The sequence below is a fragment of the Gorilla gorilla genome, chromosome 8, assembly GCF_029281585.2.
Source record: "Gorilla gorilla gorilla isolate KB3781 chromosome 8, NHGRI_mGorGor1-v2.1_pri, whole genome shotgun sequence".
NCBI classification, from domain to species: Eukaryota; Metazoa; Chordata; class Mammalia; order Primates; family Hominidae; genus Gorilla; species Gorilla gorilla.
The window spans coordinates 112,600,431-112,622,265 of NC_073232.2; the positions used below are offsets into that span (position 1 = coordinate 112,600,431).

Below are 21,835 nucleotides of genomic sequence, written 5' to 3' on the forward strand. Positions count from 1 at the left end.
CTCAGCCTCCCAAGCAGCTAGGATTATAGGTGCCCACCACCACCCCTGGCTAATTTTTTGTATTTTTAGTAGAGACGGGGTTTCACCACGTTGCCCAGGCTGATCTGGAACTCCTGACCACAGGCGATCTACCCGCCTCGGCCTCCCAAAAGTGCTAGCATTACAAGCGTGAGCCACCATGCCCAGTCTTTAGTTTTTCTTTTTTTTATATACTTTTCTTATTGAGATATAATTTATATACCATAGAATTCATCCATTTAAATCATACAATTTAATGGCTTTTAGTATATTCACAGGTTGTGCATCCATCACAATCCATTTTAGAACAGTTTTATTACTCCAAAAATAAACCCTGCATTCCTTAGCCATCACCCCCCAACATCCTCCATCCTCCTTCCAAGCCCTGGGCAACCACCAATCTACTTTCTGTCTCTATAAATTTGCCAATTCTGGACATTTCATATAAATGGAAGCAAACAACATGTGAGACTTTGTGACTGGCTGCTTTCACTTAGCATTCTATTTTTAAGGCTCATTATGTTACAGTACTTAGCAGTACTTCATTCTTTTTTATTCTCAAATGGTATTCCACGGTGTGGGTATCCCATATCTTATTATTAGAGACAGGTTCTCACTCTGTCACCCAGGCTGGAGTGCAGTGGCACAATCATAGCTCACTGTAACCTCAAACTCCTGGGCTCAAGTGATCCTACTACCTCAGCCTCCAGAGTAGCTAGGACTACAGGCACACACAGCCATACCTGGCTAATTTTTTTTTTTATTTTCATTTTATGTATTTATTTTCTTTCTTTTTTGTTGTTGTTGTTTTGAGATAGGGTCTCACTTTGTTACCCAGGCTGGAGAGCAGTGGCATGGTGACAGCTGAGCAGCCTTGACTTCCTGGGCTCAAGTGATCCTCCTGCCTCAGCCTCCCAAGTAGCTGGGACTACAAACACGTGTCACCATGCCTGGCTGATATTTTTTTTCTTAAAACAGGGTATCACTCTGTTGCCCAGGCTGGAGTGCAGTGGCGTAATAATAGCTCACTGCAGCTCCTGGGCTCAAGCAATCCTCTGGTCTCAGCATCCTGAGTAGCTGGGACTACAGGCTTGTGCCACCAGGCCCAGCTAAGTTTTAAAAAATGATTTTTGGTATAGACGAGGTCTTGCTATGTTGCTCAGGCTGTATTTTTATTGTTGAGACAATGTCTCACTATGTTGCCATGATCCCCCCACCTCCACTTCCCAAAGTGCTCATCTTATCTGTTCATTAGTTGACAGACATTTAGGTTGTTTCCACTTTTTGACCATTATGAATAATACTCCAGTGAATATTCATGTATACATTTGTGTGGGCATATGTTTTCATTTCTGTTGGGTTTATATCTAGGAGTGGAATTGCTGGATCCCGGGTAATATTTTGACAGGCAGAGTTCAGGGGAAGAAAAACTTGGGAAAATGAAGCATGTTTAGAAATCAGCAAGAGTGCAGGGGTTTTTCAGAGTTTTATTTTATATTCTGTTGACAAATGTGCAGTTTGATGAAGATACAAGTTATACTAAGTGGGAAGTGAGAATTAAGGCTGGAATAGGGTGTTCAGAGTAAAATCATGAAGCACTTTGAATACCAAAATTAAGGAGCTTGGCTGTAAACAAAATAATACAAAATCACAATTTTTTTTTTTTTTTTTTTTTTTTTTTGAGAAAGAGTCTTGCTCTGTCACCCTGGCTGGAGGGCAGTGGTGTGATCTCAGCTCACTGCAACTTTCGCCTCCCGGGTTCAAGCAATTCTCCTGCTTCAGCCTCCCAAGTAGCTGGGACTACAGGCACTTCCCACCATGCCCAGCTGATTTTTGTATTTTTAGTAGAGATGGGATTTCACTTTGTTGGCCAAGCTGGTCTCAAACTTTTTGCTGTCATAATTGTTGAAACTATTGTTCCTTTTGCTGAGGTAGGGCCCCCAGACCAAAAAAAAAATACATCTTAGAATCCAAATCAGTGTGTTGGTTTGACCACTGTCACTTGAGAACCACAGTGTGACCAGGGCCTCAGGAGTAGAGGTGATCTCTGCTCAAAAGAGAAATAGAATGAAAATATTCTCCGGGCCAGGCGTGGTGGCTCATGCCTGTAATCCCAGCACTTTGGGAGGCCAAGGCATGTGGATCACCTGAGGTCAGGAGTTCAAAACCAGCCTGGCCAACATGGTGAAACCCCGTCTCTACTAAAAATACAAAAAATTAGCTAAGTGTGGTGGCGCATGCCTGTAATCCCAGCTACTTGGGAGGGTGAGGCAGGAGAATTTCTTGAACCCGGGAGGCAGAGGTTGCAGTGAAGCGAGATCACACCACTGCACTCCAGCCTGGGGGAGAGAGCGAGACTTCCTCTCAAAAAAACAAAAAACAAAAGAATTAAGCAAATTAGACATTGCAGAGAGAACCTGAAGGGGGTCAGACCACGTACAGATTTCTGTGCCACATGCCAAGTACTTCTGAGGCATGACTGGATGAGCTGTCCACATCTGAAATCATCCAGTCTTGTTCAGAACTTTCACACTGGACAGGGAGCCAGGACTGGAATGCAGTCTCCTGGTCACTGGCCAGAGAGTTGGCCTGACCCTGAGACCAGTGGCCAACAAAGGAGCTGCTTAGTCTTCCTCCCAGGAAATCCCAGGTGCTTGTCTTCCTGGGAAGTGAATCATTGGCGCAGCACTCCGTATTTTCTCCTCTTCCCAGGGGAAGGATCCTAGGGCAGTATTTGGGAGAGACATGGGCATGGAAGGACACCGGGTGAATGCATAGCCTGCCTGGTTCTGAGCTCTCATGGTAAGGCTCCTACAGACCCGGAAAAGATGGGGGCACAGGGACAGATCAGTAGGGTCAGAGCATCTCAGGGACCGAGGGCAATATGGTCCTGAGCAGGGATTAAGAGCTTAGGCTCTCATATGGTGTTTCTGGGCTCAACTGCCAGCTCCATCACTTACTGGTTGCTGTGACCATGGGCAAGTTATTCCATCTCTCCATATCTCTTTCCTCACTTTTAAAATGGAATAATGGGGTACCCACCTCCCAGGGTCACAGAGAGGCTTACAGAAAGCGATTCTTGTGAATTGGCTTGCAGTAATAATTCAATACCTGCCAGCTATTCTTATTCCACATCCAAGCCCTTTCGCCTGCTGCTGGGTGAAAACATATGTCAGTGTTTCCTGACGGTTTCCACAAAGAAGATTCCAAAATTACAACCTGCCAGTCTGAAGAATCTCCAAAACATCCCGCACGCATCCTGGAGGCGCGGGCTTGGGGATGGGACTGCCCGCCCGGGTCCTGAACAGGATGCGTGCGCGCAGGCACACACACACCAGCCAGCCTGTGTGTGCGGCCGGAGTCCGGTGCGGTCCCGGGTGAGCAGCGCGTGGCTGGTGGGCGGGGCAGAGCCATTGTTCGCAGGCGTACCGAGTCCCCCGCGCTCGCCCGGGAGGGAGGCGGGGCTTCCCGCGTCCCCCAAGCTCCAGATCCTGGGGTGGCTGCCACGTCTCCCTGCCACGCGCCTGGGGGGACGGGAAGACGGGACGGAGATGTTAGTGGTGGGCGCCCCCCGAGGGTTCACCACTGTTTCCTGAGAAACTTCCCCAGTGCCCACCCACCCGTTCTCCGTGTGCCCGAGGGCCGGTCCTGGGCTAGGCTCCGCGCCCCAGCCCCAAACCGGGTCCCCAGCCCCTTCCAGAGAGAAAGCTCCCGACGCGGGATGCCGGGCAGAGGCCCAGCGGCGGGTGGAAGAGAAGCTGAGAAGGAGAAAGGGAGGGGAGGGGGAGCGAGGAGCTGGCGGCAGAGGGAACAGCAGATTGCGCCGAGCCAATGGCAACGGCAGGACGAGGTGGCACCAAATTCCCTTCGGCCAATGACGAGCCGGAGTTTACAGAAGCCTCATTAGCATTTCCCCAGGGGCAGGGGCAGGGGCAGGGGCCGGGTGGTGTGGTGTCGGTGTCGGCAGCATCCCCGGCGCCCTGCTGCGGTCGCCGCGAGCCTCGGCCTCTGTCCCCTCCCCCTCCCGCCCTCACCTCCACGCGGGACCGCCCGCGCCAGTCAACTCCTCGCACTTTGCCCCTGTTTGGCAGCGGATAAAAGGGGGCTGAGGAAATACCGGACACGGTCACCCGTTGCCAGCTCTAGCCTTTAAATTCCCGGCTCGGGGACCTCCACGCACCGCGGCTAGCGCCGACAACCAGCTAGCGTGCAAGGCGCCGCGGCTCAGCGCACACCGGCGGGCTTCGAAACCGCAGTCCTCCGGCGACCCCGAACTCCGCTCCGGAGCCTCAGCCCCCTGGAAAGTGATCCCGGCATCCGAGAGCCAAGATGCCGGCCCACTTGCTGCAGGACGATGTGAGTTTCCCAGCCTGGCCCCGTACCGCTGGGTCGCAGGCGCGGGCTGGGCTTCCAGGGGACGGGTTGGTGGCAGAAGAGAGGGGAGAGCTCCGCGGAGGACTTGGTCATCTTTTTCGAGTTGTGCTGCCTTCCGTGAGTTGGGAATGTGGATTGTAATTTGGGGACTTGAGTCTCCAACTTTAGTTTCTTAAGCTTTAAAGAAAAATCCGGTCGTGCTGGTGCTTTTATGAATTATGCGGGTTTTCCTTTGTCTTCGTGGGAATGTGAGTGCTCTACTTCTCCTTCCTACTGCCGCCTCCCGATAGGTTTCGCGCCCCTCGTCCCCCTCGCCCTCCGCCCCTAATGTATCTGTACAGTTTCAGGGAACTTTTCTCCGTTGCATCTCGGATACACCCTACCCTCAGTGAACTACGGCGCTGGGGAAGGGTCCGTACTGTCCACCCTTCCCCCCAGAGTGATTAGAGAGCGGAGTGGCCCCAGCTGCCTCCACGTGTCTCTTCTCCTGACTCTCCTCTTCCTCCCCCTTCCAGATCTCTAGCTCCTATACCACCACCACCACCATTACAGCGCCTCCCTCCAGGGTCCTGCAGAATGGAGGAGATAAGTTGGAGACGACGCCCCTCTACTTGGAAGACGACATTCGCCCTGATATAAAAGATGATATATATGACCCCACCTACAAGGATAAGGAAGGCCCAAGCCCCAAGGTTGAATATGTCTGGAGAAACATCATCCTTATGTCTCTGCTACACTTGGGAGCCCTGTATGGGATCACTTTGATTCCTACCTGCAAGTTCTACACCTGGCTTTGGGGTAAGCAGCCTCCCTGTCCTCCTGACCTAGTCCTCCAGGTACTCACTGCTCTTTTAATAAGGTAGGATCTTACACAGGACACCAGCCCCTCCCAGCCTCCCGGTTGGGGTTTTTCTCAGGCATTTCTCTTCGGTTGCTTCAGGCCTAGAGGGCTGGGAAGAGCCTGGGGGTACTGAGATGCAGGACTGTCAATGCTGGGGGTTGAGAGCTTTGGAACCTTGTGCTTGTGGGCTTTGAAGTGTAGACCTGTGCTGGAGAGTCGGCTTTCCCTGAAAGAGCTTTTCTGTTTGAGTCATTTGCTTGGCTGCCTGTCCCACCCCTGCCAGCCACAAAAGAATCAAACCCCTCTACCTGGGAGGCATGGGAACATGGTACTAAACCATTGGCTTTCTAGGGTCTGTGTTGAGCAATCATAGGCTAGCGCAAGGGAGACTACTCAGGGAGAGAGTTTATTGGAAAGGGAGGAGAGAGCTCATTGGAAAGAGAGGAAAAGAGAGGTTGTTATCCACAAAACTATTTTGACCTGACCCCTTGGCCAGACCAGGCTTCTTCGTTACAGAGGAAGATGAAGCTCCCGTGCAACCCAAGTCACACAGGTGTGTGTTGCTCTGTTACTCTACATTCCAGGGTGCTGCACATACCAGTCAACAAAATGCTCTTAGAATGAAATCGGGCTGAAGATATGTTTCATGTTCCATCCCCCATCCAGCCTGCTTCAGGCCCCCCTACTGATGCCATGAAGTGCCAAGAATTCTGCACCTTCCAACACCAGTCCTACCCATCCCTCCTTGCCAGGGACATCGAGGCCAGGCCAGAAAAGAGAGCCCGGTCTCGAGGCTGCTGTAATGAGGGAGACAGTTCCCAGTTTGTCCCCGACCTGCCCTTAGCTCAGCTCTTTCAGGGACCTGTTGGTGTGGCCTGATGGCATGGCCCTGCCCCCTGGATACACACATGCGCTTTGCAGGCTTTTTCACCTCTGTCACTATGAGCCTAAGTTGGGAAGGGAAAGCAGGGAGCTCTGCAGATCCAGGGGCCCTGCATTGCTACTCTCTAAGGGGTGGTGAGCCAGGACTTCTCCTCCAGAAAACAACTTGAGGTTTTTCAGAGCAGCCTCAGGTATGGGAAACTTTCTGACAGCTCGCTCTTGAAGGGTAGTTATGCAGAAGGGCTGGTAGGCCAAGTTTTAGCTGTTTCCCTGAGGACCTCTTAGGTCTTCTGAAGATGGTGAGATCTGGTTCATTGAGCTTTTGTTTCCAGAAATCCTCCAGGTGCTACAGTGAAATGCAACTGAGAAGAGCCCCTTTGTCAGGATCTCAGTTTTTCTAGGTACCACCTGTGGGCAACAGTACTTTTTTAGGATGGGGAAGGTAGCATTCCTTGGGTTACATATGTGTCACAGCCGCAGAGACAGAACAGGCCAGGTGCAGATCAGTTCATCTGCATACCAGGAAGAGCTCTTGTATTTGTGAGGGGAGGGCGACATCTGTTGTCTAGCCCCTCTGAGGATCCAGCAGAACTTCAGTTGCAGCATGAGGGATGAGGAGCAGGGATAGCATTCCCCAGGCAGTCTGTGGATGCCTCTCTCCACCCTTTCTCCCCAAGAGGATAGTCTTCACAAGTAGTTTTCTCTCCTGCAAGCTCCTTCCAGCCTCAGCACCCCCTGTAGGTTTCCTGAAGCCCAGAGTTTGACCCGATTGCCTCTGCTTGGTTACCCTCAGTTGCTACTGCAGGGAGCAGAATTCCATCCCAAAGTGAAGGCTGTGCCTGCTACATTTTTTTGGTGACCTGCCCATGGGTGTGTGCTGTGCCCTTGGGCAGATAAATGTGGCTCACAGAGACTAGATGGTAACTTATTTTACTGGGCCCTTTGGTGGATGGATTAGCTGAAAGAATGACCATGTCGACGTGGGGATATCAGAACTCCTCTGTCTTGAGAAACAAGGAGGGTGATGGGAGGAGGGTCAGAGGTCTCAACTTGGACTTCTTCTCTTCCCACCTTCAGAATTTAGGAGCTTCACCTTTGTTGTTTTAATCCCTATGGACAATGTTAAATTAGCAACTGGTCGTGATTCCAGCATTTCTTATGACTGAGCACTTTTGAGAGCCTTAATTCTCTTTCATTTTGGAGTCTCCCAAAGAAGCCCTTAGGAGAATGCCTCTGGCAACACTGAGAGCCAGAGGCAAAACCATTCAAGTCTCTTTCTTAAGGCCAGAGCAATGAGATGTTGCTTAACCATCAATTTGGACATTTTCCTCCCCTGGGGAGGAGAGAAGGAATAAATCTCCAACTGATTTAAGCCCTTCTATTTGATAGGCTTAGAGGTGTTTCTAGAAAAGGCACCAGAGTGCCTGAGTTCTTTCCCCAATTTCCCTGTTAATATAGGATCTTAAATACGTTCTGAGTCAACACTGCCCTAGGGTCTTGCAGCAAATAACAACCCTAGAAGCTCCCTTGCTCATTAGAGAGAGCTCTGGCTCAACTGATGGTTTCCCGAGTAAGATGCAGGTAGATACTGTATCTGGGGAGATGTCAGTCACCACTTGGCTTGAGGGCAGATCACCTGGGGCCTCAGTCCCCACTCTGAGGGAATGTGGAGAGAGCTCTTGTTGGGGCTGACTGGCTCTGTGGCTCTCCTGGAGATCTTATAGGAGGAACAGAAGAGAAGAAAGGAGGTAGGGTTGGGGGGAAAAGGAGGTTGTTTAGGAAACAGCTATCAATGGCTGCAAAAGAACACAGGACAATTTGTTACAATGTGCGGTGTCTCCAACTGCAACTAAGTCCTGCGGCCACTGAGGATCTATTGTTTCTAGCTGTTTCCCTAGGAATGAAACATTGTTAACAGTTTCTATCAAGGCCACAGCTTCTGCCTGCTAGAGCTACTGAACAGAGGAAGATATGGGGACGCCCAGCAGCCCACTTCCCAGTTAGAGATTATATCTGGCACATCCTGAGCCTGCAGGCCTCCAGGAAGGTGAGGGAAGACAATGGTGGGGTGCTTCACTGACAGCTCGAAGAATATCCCACCATTGTCTAGAGTGAGCGTTGCCCAGTGAGAGTATGGGCTGACAGGGATGTGGCAAAGGCGAGACAGAGGAGTTGTGCATGTATCTTGGGGGAGGTGGATGGTATAGCTGGAACGTGAAATCTTTGGTAAAGCTTAAGACACTGTGCAAATTGGATTTATGCACAGGGCTAATTTTTGCCTGATATGGCCACACTGACTGCTTGAATATTTAAATGCTTTTTTGTACCAGTTGATAAATGGCCATAGTCTGAATCCCCTAAGAGTCTCCTACAACTAAGGGCTTCTCAAATTGGTCAGTGCCCAGATTGTACTGGCTGTTATTTTATTTTTTGAGATAAGGTCTTGCTGTGTTGATAAGGCTTGAGTGCAGTGGCGCGATCTTGGCTCACCGCAGCCTCGACCTCCTGAGCTCAAGAGATCCTCCCACCTCAACCTCTTGAGTAGCTGAGACCACAGGCTGGTGCCACCATGCCAAGCTAATTTTTAAAATTATCTATAGAGGCAAGGTCTCCCTATGTTATCCCAGCTGGTCTTGAACTCCTGGGCTCAAGGGGATCTTCCTGCCTTGGCCTCCCAAAATGCTGGGATGACAAAGTGGTTCACACTACACCTGGCCCTCTGTTGTTATTTTAATAACACCCTGGCTTATGGGTCCTGAGCTCTGCAGGAGTAGTTTGTGGCCCTTAAAACCTTAGAGAAGGCCTAGATAGAGGTGAAAGGAGATAGCTAGGCCCTGGGAGAATGCCTTTAAGATGAAGAATGAGTGGTAAGAGCACCATTCTCTCTCCTGCCTTTCTGACTCCTTAGTTCCTGGGATTCTTTAGCTTATCTTTTTTTCCTGGGTTGAGAGGTTGGGGGGTGATATTTTTCAAGTGGTAAAATCTAAGGGATGTGGTTATCCCTAGAGTTCATGGTAAAGCCAGTTCTCACCCAAAGCCTGACGAAGACAGTTTCTAGCATCCAGAGAGTGTCTCTGGCATCCTTTCCCAGATGGAACTCACACAGATTGGTGACTCCCCCACTGTCTTCTCCTGGCAGGGGTATTCTACTATTTTATCAGTGCCCTGGGCATAACAGCAGGAGCTCATCGTCTGTGGAGCCACCGCTCTTACAAAGCTCGGCTGCCCCTACGGCTCTTTCTGATCATTGCCAACACAATGGCATTCCAGGTAAGAAGTTGTCTCTGCTCAGCTGTTTGTCCTCCACACTATTAATGATCCGGGGACAGAAAGGAGGGATCAGCACCAGAGAGGAGCCACACCTGACAGCCATTTCACTTTCCTCTCTCCTGTAGTCACCTCAAGTTCCAGTTCAGTCCTTAAGTCCATAAAGCATGAAGAGACTTCTGAGTCTTGGAAAAGGGAACTGGAAGATAATTGGAAAATACTCCTGATGTGTAGGAATATTTTTGATCCTAAGGTCCCTGTGTTGTCACACAATCTGGCCGTTGTGGCTCTTCATCATAAGGGGCTCTGGCACATAAGCCAGAGACTGACCTTAGATTCCTGGGCAGACACTGGACAATAAATTCAGTATTTAAGGTAAATATCTTAGGGAGGCAGAGCTGGGAGGATCACTGGAGCCCAGGAGTTTGAAGCTGCAGTGAGCCATGATATCACCACTGCACTCCAGCCTGGGTGACAAGACCCCAACTTTAAAAAAAAAAAAATTTAAAAAGTGAATAACTTAGGACTCCACCACAGTGGGATTGAAGTTGATGTTCCCAGACTCATGAACTCTTATTTTGAGATAATGAGAGCAAACACTTTTATTGCACTGACTATGAGCCTGGCACTATTCTAAGCATTTGATATAAAGTCCTCACAAAAATCTTAGGAAATAGGTACTATTATCCCCATTTTACAGATGAGGAAACCAAGTTACAGAGAGATTAGATAGACCAGCCCAACATTGTGGCCCTTTCTTGGGCTGCCATGGTGGCTAAGTAAAACATTGAGGTTTGTTAAGGCAAAAAACAAACCTGGGCACGGTGGCTCACGCCTGTAACCTCAGAACTTTGGGAGGCCGAGGTGGGCGGATCACAAGGTCAGGAGATCAAGATCATCCTGGCTAACACAGTGAAACTCTGTCTCTACTAAAAATACAAAAAATTAGCCAGGCGTGGTGGTGGGCACCTGTAGTCCCAGCTACGTGGGAGGCTGAGGCAGGAGAATGGCGTGAACCTGGGAGGCAGAGCTTGCAGTGAGCTGAGATCGCGCCACTGCACTCCAGCCTGGGCAACAGCAAGACTCCATCTCAAAAAAAAGAAAAGTTTATAGCAAAGACAGAATGAAGGGAAATGGGGAAAGGGAATGCATCATAGTCATTAAGCTGTAGCAATGGGCAAATTATAGCATGTGGCGTGGGGCTTAGCTTGGAGCAAGAGGAAGAAAGGAAACCAACTTAGTGGTGGCAATATCCCAAGAACTTGCCACATTTGCATGATCATCTCTGCCATAGCAGCTTATACCTTGAAGGCTTCCAAAGTTGTCCTGTGGAGCAAAAGGAAGGAAGAGAGATATTGGTACATTCTCTAAGGGATGGAAAAAGTTATGAAGAAGCCCAGAGGTCGTTTGAAAATGCAGTCATGATCACGAGTTGCATGCCTGGCCTTGTTATTGGGTTGTATGAGCTCTTTTGCAAGGCACCAGAATGGTGCACCCTGCAGCTGAAGCTTATCTACTGATTGAGACCCTAGGACACAAGGCTGCCTGCCTCATGTTCTCCATGCCTAGGGATTAGGTACCCCATGAGGATCTTTTCCAACATTCCTTGCTTAAAGAATTGCAATGTTCTCACTTCTTGAAACTCTCTGAGCTCTGTATGATTTACCTCCATTCCACCCACCATATAACTTTCAAGAAACAGCAGTTCTATTGCTATGGTCCTGGGACTTTAAGTTGCTTTTTTCTACTTAAGCTTCAGTGGCAAGTTGGGAGAAGAAGGGAGGCAACTCCATGACTCCTTTGGAGCCCAGATTCCTGGGTATTTTATGAGGTTGGGCTGAGCGCCTTGGGCTCTTGATACCTGTGCATTGGGATTCTCCTAATAGGGTGTCTATCCTCAAGCCTTACATTCCTCTTCTCTCTCTCCCCAGAATGATGTCTATGAATGGGCTCGTGACCACCGTGCCCACCACAAGTTTTCAGAAACACATGCTGATCCTCATAATTCCCGACGTGGCTTTTTCTTCTCTCACGTGGGTTGGCTGCTTGTGCGCAAACACCCAGCTGTCAAAGAGAAGGGCAGTACGCTAGACTTGTCTGACCTAGAAGCTGAGAAACTGGTGATGTTCCAGAGGAGGTGAGTGAAGCCCTGATGGAGGTGGGGATATGGCCCTGGCACCTGGTCATTAGGGACCCCATTTTTTCTCCTAAGACTTTCAAAATATAAGCTGAGAAATTTGCTGGGTTTGCATGTTCACAATCTTAATTTAACATCCCACAGGCCCGTAGCCATAGACTATTGCTCCATTTCTTTCTCTCTGACTATCTTAATTAAACCCATTACATTCAAGAGATGTTTATTGTCCTAGGATAGTCATAGATTCAAAGATGATTATAGCCTAGTTGCCTAGGTTTGTTTGTTTGTTTTTGTTTTTGTGTTTCAACAGAGTCTTTCTCTCTTGCCCAGGCTGGAGTGCAGTGGCACAATCATGGCTCACTGCAGCCTTGACTTCCCAGGCTCAAGCAATCCTTCTACCTCAACCTCCTGAGTATCTGGGACTACAGGCACACACCGCCATGCCTGGCTAACTTTTTGTGGAGACAAGGTCTCACTCACTATATTGCCCAGTAGCTTAGTTCTTACCTTCAAAAAGTTTGTAGCCTATCGGGGTGGAGAGATAAGCCAAGTATCCAGATAACCATGGCATAAGGCAGAATATTTTCTGTACTATGAGAGGTACAAAGGGGAGGGAGATTGCTCAATGGGCAACACCAAGGAAGTGTTATGAAATAAATAGTGTTGGAATCCACCAATGGATAGAAATTTTTACAACTATGTGTGGGGAGAGACAGTGCAAACAGAAGAAACAGAATGAGCTAAAGCATGAAGCATGTTCCAGCAATAGAGTCCTTTTGCTTGAAGTATAGGGTGTGGGAAGAAGTAAGACTGGAGAGACTAATGCCATTCTTGTCGAGTCCTAAAAGCAGACTTAGGACTTAATTCAATAAGCAATAGGAAGCCATTACATCTTTTGAACTGCAATGTGGCATAGTTAGGGACGTGCTTTAGGAAGGCTGCTTTTAGAACAAGTGTAAGAAATCACTGAGCCAAAGTGAGAGGTAGTGACATAAGTTAGGTAATGAGGACCCCTGCTAGCGAAGCAGTGGCAGAAATGGAAAAAAGAGTTGGGTGCAGGGAATGTCAGTGATGTAAAAGTCAAAGACTTGACTGCTGAAGGAATGTAGGGAATCAGTGCCCTTGGAATGTCAATGGCCTGGTCTACATTGAGAATGAAGATTGAGAAAGGGCTTCCTGAGGGACAGAGAGCTGCAGGTGATCAAGGACACTCAATGGGTCTCTGAGGGAAAAGAAGACCAAAGAATTAGGGGGTAGCTAGCAGAAAATGGAGGCATGACACTCAACACAGACTGAAAAAGAGTGCTGATTAGAAAGAGAAAGGAGCCCAAAGGCAGATGGGAAAACCAGCCAAGGATGGAGAGACGTCTGTTCATTAGTTTGTAGTTTGGACCTCACCTATTTCACCAATGTGGTATTATGCTCTAGTAAAAAGTCAGCGATGGCCAGGCATGGTGGCTCATGCCTGTAATCCCAGCACTTTGGGAGGCTGAGGCGGGAGGATTGCTGGAAAGTTCAGGCATTCAAGACCAGCCTGGGCAAGATGGTGAGACCTCATCTCTACAAAAAATTAAAAACTAAATGGGCACGATGGTTCATGCCTGTGGTCCCAGCTACTCAGGAGGCTGGGGTGGGAGGATCTCTTGGCCCAGGAGTTCAAGGCTGCGGTGAACTAAGGTCACGCCACTGCACTCCAGCCTTGGCAACAGAGTGAGACCCTGTCAAAACAAACAAACAAAAATAAATAAAACAATGAACTTAGAGTCAGACAAGCAATTCAACATGGAAGAAAGACAGCCCATCCCAATTAGTGTGGAAGATCCATGTAGGTGTGGAGTCCCCCTCCATTGACCTGGTGTCTGGTCTGTCAATGTAGGTACTACAAACCTGGCTTGCTGCTGATGTGCTTCATCCTGCCCACGCTTGTGCCCTGGTATTTCTGGGGTGAAACTTTTCAAAACAGTGTGTTCGTTGCCACTTTCTTGCGATATGCTGTGGTGCTTAATGCCACCTGGCTGGTGAACAGTGCTGCCCACCTCTTCGGATATCGTCCTTATGACAAGAACATTAGCCCCCGGGAGAATATCCTGGTTTCACTTGGAGCTGTGGGTAAGTCAGCTGTCCAAGTAAGACTACATCCAGTGGTCTGCTGATTAGGGGATTAGGCTAGGAGCCAGAAAAACTAGATAAATCTGTTTTTTATGGCTACTTTGTATCTCAGTTTTTCCACTATAAAATTAGGGGGCAGTATACTGGAAAACCCTTTTGAGAGTCAGGCAACATGTTTTATGTAAAAATGAAAGGATAAGAAACAAAACACAAAAAAACACTGATTTTGATTCCAGGTTCTAAAACAATTTCCAAATGCCATGTATGCTCTGGGCCCGGCGGCTCATGCCTGTAATCCCAGCACTTTGGGAGGCTGAGGCGGGCAGGTCACCTGAAGTCAGGAGTTTGAGACCAGTCTGGCCAACACGGTGAAACCCTGTTTCTATTAAAAAGCAAAACAAACAAACAAAAAAGAAAACCAAATGCCATACATGATGAGCACCTTAGAGTTTTCCTTTCTTTCATCAACTCTGGGCTGGACTGCAGTCTTGCTTGAGGCAAGGAATGCATAAATAGAACAATGGGATCATCTGAGTGGCCAGTAAGCCTGGTGTTTTATGAACTTCAAGTATGCCACACAAAGTATTTTTTATCTTTCCACTCTACTCAGGTATGCCTTGCTTTAAGAGTGTGCCATGCCTTACTGTTTGGTGATGGCATTATGAAGGGCATCAAAATAACTGCTGGTGGCCCTTTACTACCACCTACCCTCTTGTCTCCTCTTGTCCTCTATTTTTCTCTCTTCTACTTCTATTCTGGGCTAGGAACATCCCTTCCCCCAACATGCCTTCAGGAATCTCCCAATAAAGCAGTGTGATCACAAGTTCCTGCTCAATTCTCTAATGTTGATCTTATCTTTTCTTTTTTCTTTTCTTTCCTTTCATTTTCTTTCTTTTCTTTTCCTTTTCTAATGAGACAGGGTCTCACCATGGTGCCCAGGCTGGTCTTGAACCCTGGGCTGAAGTGATCCTCCTGCCTCAGCCTCCCAAAGTATCTACATTTTTTTCTCTGTCCCTCTTTCCAACTGAATATAGACTTTCACCAAGGCCCTGAATGAGTTTTCCTTAAATAGATCTGGCGACCTCTTCTTTCCAGTAATTGGTGCTATTGGTCATTCAATAATATCTAGACAACCACACTACTCCACACATTTAGGCAGGTCATTGCCTAACACTCATTTTCTTTTTCTCTTTAAAAATCTTCCTTTATATTCTCAACCTTAACCATCTTTATTATCTTTTAAATTGTTGTTGAGACAGTCTCACTCTGTTGCCCAGGTTTCAGTGCAGTGGTGTGATCACAGCTCACTGCAGCTATGACCTCCTGGGCTCAAGCGATCCTCTGGGTTCAGCCTCCCAAGTAACTGGGATTACAGGTGCATGCCACCATGCTTGGCTAATTTTTCTATTTTTTTGTAGAGACATGGTTTTGCCATGTTGCACAGGCTGGTCTCAAACTCCTGAGCTCAAGTGATCTTCCTGCCTTGGCCTCCCAAAGTGCTGGAATTATAATAGGCGTGAGCCACTGTGCCTGGCCTACTATGTTTATTAAAAGGATTTATTTGTCTAGGCGTGGTGGCTCACACCTGTAATCCCAGCACTTTGGGAAGCCAAAGTGGGTGGTTCACTTGAGGTCAGGAGTTAGAGATCAGCCAGGCCAATATGGTGAACCTCTGTCTCTACTTAAAAAAAAAAAAAAAGTACAAAAAACTTAGCCAGGCATGGTGGCACATGCCTGTAGTCCCAGCTACTCAGGAGGCTGAGGCAGAAGAATCGCTTGAACCCAGGAGGCAGAGGTTGCAATGAGCTGAGATTGTGCCACTGCACTCCAGCCTGGGTGACAGAGACTCCATCTCAAAAATATATAATAAAAATAAAAGCATTTTTTTTCTCTCTTTTTAACTTTCACATATCTCTTTTCAGGCACCTTCTTACCATTGTGCCTATTCTTACTTTAACCCATGATTAAAATAAATCACATACACTGTATAAATCTGAGATTATCCTAGGAATGGAGTTTCTGGCATGAGATGTTTCCTGCATCGCAAATGGATCTATAATGACCTTCCCCACCTCCAGCCTCTGGGTGGCCATCAGTTCAAAGTGGCTGCCAATATCTGACCTGTTGTTGTTATCATTCACTCCTCCTTGCCTGCTGCTTTCCTCCCTTATCACTTCACCCTTTGTTCTCCTCCAGCTCTGTTTCCTGCCACCCTAATCTTTTTGTTTCTTGAATTACCTCCCCCACTGTCACATGCTCATCTTCTCTGCCAAATTAACCTTCTCCCTTGAGCCTTTCTTGGGCTGTCTCTTGCTGCCCCAGTTGCAAAGTCCTGTCTTCTTTCTACCTGTTGACCCTCTTCCTCTTTTTTTTTCCTCCCTTGTCTCTGTGTGCATCTGATTCCATTTTAAATCTGGTACCCAAAGGCCTGGCTAGTGCTTACACACAGCCCAGCTGCAAAACCATTAATGGACACTAATAATCCTCAGTACCTTTATTCCTGGCATTCTACCCCCCTCCTCCCCAGTTCACACTGCAGATCATCAGGTGTCACAGAGGGAGGACATATCTTGAAATGCCCTAGATGATGTCATTTACTTTGCAGGACTTCCTTGCCTTGCTTCTGATTAATGTCATGACTGGTCTGTCTGAGGGTACTGTTATCTACAAAGAGCCAAATATTAGCTCTTAGTAGCTATTCTTTATCCATGCCTGATTAGGGTCAGTATTATTTTTGGCTGTGGTTCAGAAAGAAGAGTCCTGCCAAGCGTTGGCAAACTCTCTATCTGTCGAGTTTCCAAAGCTTTACACGTTAGAGAAATTGCTGTGAATCCAGAATTTGTTTGTTTTCCTCCCTCCAGCAAAGTGAAATGCTCATCCCAAGAGTCCTCAAAATCTCAGAGGTTACAGGGTATCTAAGCATTTCCATTTTTCTTCCTCAGAGAGCTTCTGTTTTATCAGTACCTCCCCCACACCAGGGTCAAAGCTCAAAAAAGTTGGAGCAGCCCCTGGGAACTGCAGTGGCTGAGGACATTCCAGCCCCTGGGCTGGCCTTTCTTCTGATCTTTGGCTGTAGGGCCCACTCTTTTGGAACCTCCCACCCCTAGAGGTGGTTCCAGTGTGGTGGGGAAAGGTGTGCTTCTTTACTCATTTTTTTAAGAGTCATAGCCAGAGTGCTTCATTCTGCAAGGACGTGCACATGCACATGCACACAGAGCCTTGAGGGCAGGGCCAAGAGTGAATTTGGAATTTTCCAACCTGATATCCATTCCCAAAAGTAGGAGCTTCTCTCTAGTCATTTTATCCTCTGAGAAACTGTCAGTTCTCCTCCCACAAGGCTCCCAGACAGCCACGGGTGACCAGGGTCTCCAATCACTCCTTAAGATGCCTTTGACTGGCCGGGCGCAGTGACTCATGACTGTAATCCTAGCACTTTGGGTGGTCAAGGTGGGAGGGTTGCTTGCAACATGGCAAGACCCCGTCTCTACAAAAAAAGTAAAATAATAAAAGTAGAGATGCCTCTGAGGGGATCTATTTGGTTCATATTAAAAGAGACTGAATTCATCCATTCAACAATAGCGAGTTTCTCCCAGGTGTGAGGTTCCCTGCTAGCTAACTGGTGTGCACAAATCAAGAAAACCTCAATGCACCGTCACTCCATAACTTCTCGCTTTTGTTTCAGGTGAGGGCTTCCACAACTACCACCACTCCTTTCCCTATGACTACTCTGCCAGTGAGTACCGCTGGCACATCAACTTCACCACATTCTTCATTGATTGCATGGCTGCCCTCGGTCTGGCCTATGACCGGAAGAAAGTCTCCAAGGCCGCCATCTTGGCCAGGATTAAAAGAACCGGAGATGGAAACTACAAGAGTGGCTGAGTTTGGGGTCCCTCAGGTTCCTTTTTCAAAAACCAGCCAGGCAGAGGTTTTAATGTCTGTTTATTAACTACTGAATAATGCTACCAGGATGCTAAAGATGATGATGTTAACCCATTCCAGTATTCTTTTAAAATTCAAAAGTATTGAAAGCCAACAACTCTGCCTTTATGATGCTAAGCTGATATTATTTCTTCTCTTATCCTCTCTCTCTTCTAGGCCCATTGTCCTCCTTTTCACTTTATTGCTATCGCCCTCCTTTCTCTTATTGCCTCCCAGGCAAGCAGCTGGTCAGTCTTTGCTCAGTGTCCAGCTTCCAAAGCCTAGACAACCTTTCTGTAGCCTAAAACGAATGGTCTTTGCTCCAGATAACTCTCTTTCCTTGAGCTGTTGTGAGCTCTGAAGTAGGTGGCTTGAGCTAGAGATAAAACAGAATCTTCTGGGTAGTCCCCTGTTGATTATCTTCAGCCCAGGCTTTTGCTAGATGGAATGGAAAAGCAACTTCATCTGACACAAAGCTTCTAAAGCAGGTAAATTGTCGGGGGAGAGAGTTAGCATGTGTGAATGTAAGGATGAGGGAAGTGAAGCAAGAGGAACCTCTCGCCATGATCAGACATACAGCTGCCTACCTAACGAGGACTTCAAGCCCCACCACATAGCATGCTTCCTTTCTCTCCTGGCTCGGGGTAAGAAGTGGCTGCGGTGTTTGGCAATGCTAATTCAATGCCGCAACATATAGTTGAGGCCGAGGATAAAGAAGAGACATTTTAAGTTTGTAGTAAAAGTGGTCTCTGCTGGGGAAGGGTTTTCTTTTCTTTTTTTCTTTAATAACAAGGAGGTTTCTTAGTTCATATATCAAGAAGTCTTGAAGTTGGGTGTTTCCAGAATTGGTAAAAACAGCAGCTCATAGAATTTTGAGTATTCCATGAGCTGCTCATTACAGTTCTTTCCTCTTTCTGCTCTGCCATCTTCAGGATATTGGTTCTTCCCCTCATAGTAATAAGATGGCTGTGGCATTTCCAAACATCCAAAAAAAGGGAAGGATTTAAGGAGGTGAAGTCGGGTCAAACATAAAATATATATACATATATACATTGCTTAGAACGTTAAACTATTAGAGTATTTCCCTTCCAAAGAGGGATGTTTGGAAAAAACTCTGAAGGAGAGGAGGAATTAGTTGGGATGCCAATTTCCTCTCCACTGCTGGACATGAGATGGAGAGGCTGAGGGACAGGATCTATAGGCAGCTTCTAAGAGCGAACTTCACATAGGAAGGGATCTGAGAACACGTTGCCAGGGGCTTGAGAAGGTTACTGAGTGAGTTATTGGGAGTCTTAATAAAATAAACTAGATATTAGGTCCATTCATTAATTAGTTCCAGTTTCTCCTTGAAATGAGTAAAAACTAGAAGGCTTCTCTCCACAGTGTTGTGCCCCTTCACTCATTTTTTTTTGATGGGGGGGGTGTCTCTGTTAACATCTAGCCTAAAGTATAGAACTGCCTGGGGGGCAGGGTTAGGAATCTCTTCACTACCCTGATTCTTGATTCCTGGCTCTACCCTGTCTGTCCCTTTTCTTTGACCAGATCTTTCTCTTCCCTGAACGTTTTCTTCTTTCCCTGGACAGGCAGCCTTCTTTGTGTGTATTCAGAGGCAGTGATGACTTGCTGTCCAGGCAGCTCCCTCCTGCAGACAGAATGCTCAGGGTCACTGAACCACTGCTTCTCTTTTGAAAGCAGAGCTAGCTGCCACTTTCACGTGGCCTCCGCAGTGTCTCCACCTACACCCCTGTGCTCCCCTGCCACACTGATGGCTCAAGACAAGGCTGGCAAACCCTCCCAGAAACATCTCTGGCCCAGAAAGCCTCTCTCTCCCTCCCTCTCTCATGAGGCACAGCCAAGCCAAGCGCTCACGTTGAGCCAGTGGGCCAGCCACAGAGCAAAAGAGGGTTTATTTTCAGTCCCCTCTCTCTGGGTCAGAACCAGAGAGCATGCTGAATGCCCCCTGCTTACTTGGTGAGGGTGCCCCGCCTGAGTCAGTGCTCTCAGCTGGCAGTGCAATGCTTGTAGAAGTAGGAGGAAACAGTTCTCACTGGGAAGAAGCAAGGGCAAGAACCCAAGTGCCTCACCTCGAAAGGAGGCCCTGTTCCCTGGAGTCAGGGTGAACTGCAAAGCTTTGGCTGAGACCTGGGATTTGAGATACCACAAACCCTGCTGAACACAGTGTCTGTTCAGCAAACTAACTAGCATTCCCTACAGCCTAGGGCAGACAATAGTATAGAAGTCTGGAAAAAAACAAAAACAGAATTTGAGAACCTTGGACCACTCCTGTCCCTGTAGCTCAGTCATCAAAGCAGAAGTCTGGCTTTGCTCTATTAAGATTGGAAATGTACACTACCAAACACTCAGTCCACTGTTGAGCCCCAGTGCTGGAAGGGAGGAGGGCCTTTCTTCCTGTGTTAATTGCATAGAGGCTACAGGGGTTAGCCTGGACTAAAGGCATCCTTGTCTTTTGAGCTATTCACCTCAGTAGAAAAGAATCTAAGGGAAGATCACTGTAGTTTAGTTCTGTTGACCTGTGCACCTACCCCTTGGAAATGTCTGCTGGTATTTCTAATTCCACAGGTCATCAGATGCCTGCTTGATAATATATAAACAATAAAAACTACTTTCACTTCTTCCTATTGTAATCGTGTGCCATGGATCTGATCTGTACCATGACCCTACATAAGGCTGGATGGCACCTCAGGCTGAGGGCCCCAATGTATGTGTGGCTGTGGGTGTGGGTGGGAGTGTCTGCTGAGTAAGGAACACTATTTTCAAGATTCTAAAGCTCAATTCAAGTGACACATTAATGATAAACTCAGATCTGATCAAGAGTCCGGATTTCTAACAGTCCTTGCTTTGTGGGGGCGGGGTGTGCTGACAACTTAGCTCAGGTGCCTTACATCTTTTCTAATCACAGTGTTGCATATGAGCCTGCCCTCACTCCCTCTGCAGAATCCCTTTGCACCTGAGACCCTACTGAAGTGGCTGGTAGAAAAAGGGGCCTGAGTGGAGGATTATCAGTATCACGATTTGCAGGATTCCCTTCTGGGCTTCATTCTGGAAACTTTTGTTAGGGCTGCTTTTCTTAAGTGCCCACATTTGATGGAGGGTGGAAGTAATTTGAATGTATTTGATTTATAAGTTGTTTTTTTTTTTTTTTTAGGTTAAAAGATGGTTGTAGCATTTAAAATGGAAAATTTTCTCCTTGGTTTGCTAGTATCTTGGGTGTATTCTCTGTAAGTGTAGCTCAAATAGGTCATCATGAAAGGTTAAAAAAGCGAGGTGGCCATGTTATGCTGGTGGTTAAGGCCAGGGCCTCTCCAACCACTGTGCCACTGACTTGCTATGTGACCCTGGGCAAGTCACTTAACTATAAGGTGCCTCAGTTTTCCTTCTGTTAAAATGGGGATAATAATACTGACCTACCTCAAAGGGCAGTTTTGAGGCATGACTAATGCTTTTTAGAAAGCATTTTGGGATCCTTCAGCACAGGAATTCTCAAGACCTGAGTATTTTTTATAATAGGAATGTCCACCATGAACTTGATACGTCCATGTGTCCCAGATGCTGTCATTAGTCTATATGGTTCTCCAAGAAACTGAAAGAATCCATTGGAGAAGCGGTGGATAACTAGCCAGACAAAATTTGAGAATACATAAACAATGCATTGCCACGGAAACATACAGAGGATGCCTTTTCTGTGATTGGGTGGGATTTTTTCCCTTTTTATGTGGGATATAGTAGTTACTTGTGACAAGAATAATTTTGGAATAATTTCTATTAATATCAACTCTGAAGCTAATTGTACTAATCTGAGATTGTGTTTGTTCATAATAAAAGTGAAGTGAATCTGATTGCACTGGGTCTGGGAGTTTCTTTTGGCTGTGATTCAAAGTCTTGGGATTCGTCTCTGGCTCATATCTATGTCTGTACCTTTAAGAGTATAAAAGAAGTAGAAGTTACAATGGTTGACTCATACCCCATTAACCTGCCCTGCTGTCCTAAAGGTAACTTTAGGTTAAACTCTGGGAAGCAGGAAGCCAGGAGTCTGCTGCCATTAAATCAAACACATCAACACCAGCTGGCAACTTGGCTGTGGGGAAGTGCCAGGGTTCTCGGGTGTGTCACGTGGTCGGTCACATAGACCTAAGATAAAGACACTGGGAGAGGAAAAGACCAGCAGGAGAAGCGCTCCCTGGGAAAGCAGTTTTTTGCTCTTGCCCAGGCTGGAGTGCAATGGCGTGATCTGGGCTCACTGCAAATTCTGCCTCTTGGATTCAAGC

At 47.4% G+C, this 21,835-nt stretch overlaps 1 protein-coding gene across 1 annotated transcript; it reads left to right on the forward strand.

Moving 5' to 3' along the window:
• Positions 1-3,302: 3,302 nt before the first annotated feature.
• SCD (stearoyl-CoA desaturase) lies at positions 3,303-21,406 on the forward strand. The gene is made up of 6 exons (XM_004049945.4): positions 3,303-4,374; positions 4,908-5,190; positions 9,255-9,385; positions 11,314-11,519; positions 13,396-13,628; positions 17,311-21,406. Exons 1-6 carry the CDS (start codon positions 4,348-4,350, stop codon positions 17,508-17,510), a joined length of 1,080 nt encoding a protein of 359 aa, XP_004049993.1. The 5' UTR covers positions 3,303-4,347; the 3' UTR covers positions 17,511-21,406.
• The last annotated feature ends 429 nt before the right edge of the window (positions 21,407-21,835 follow it).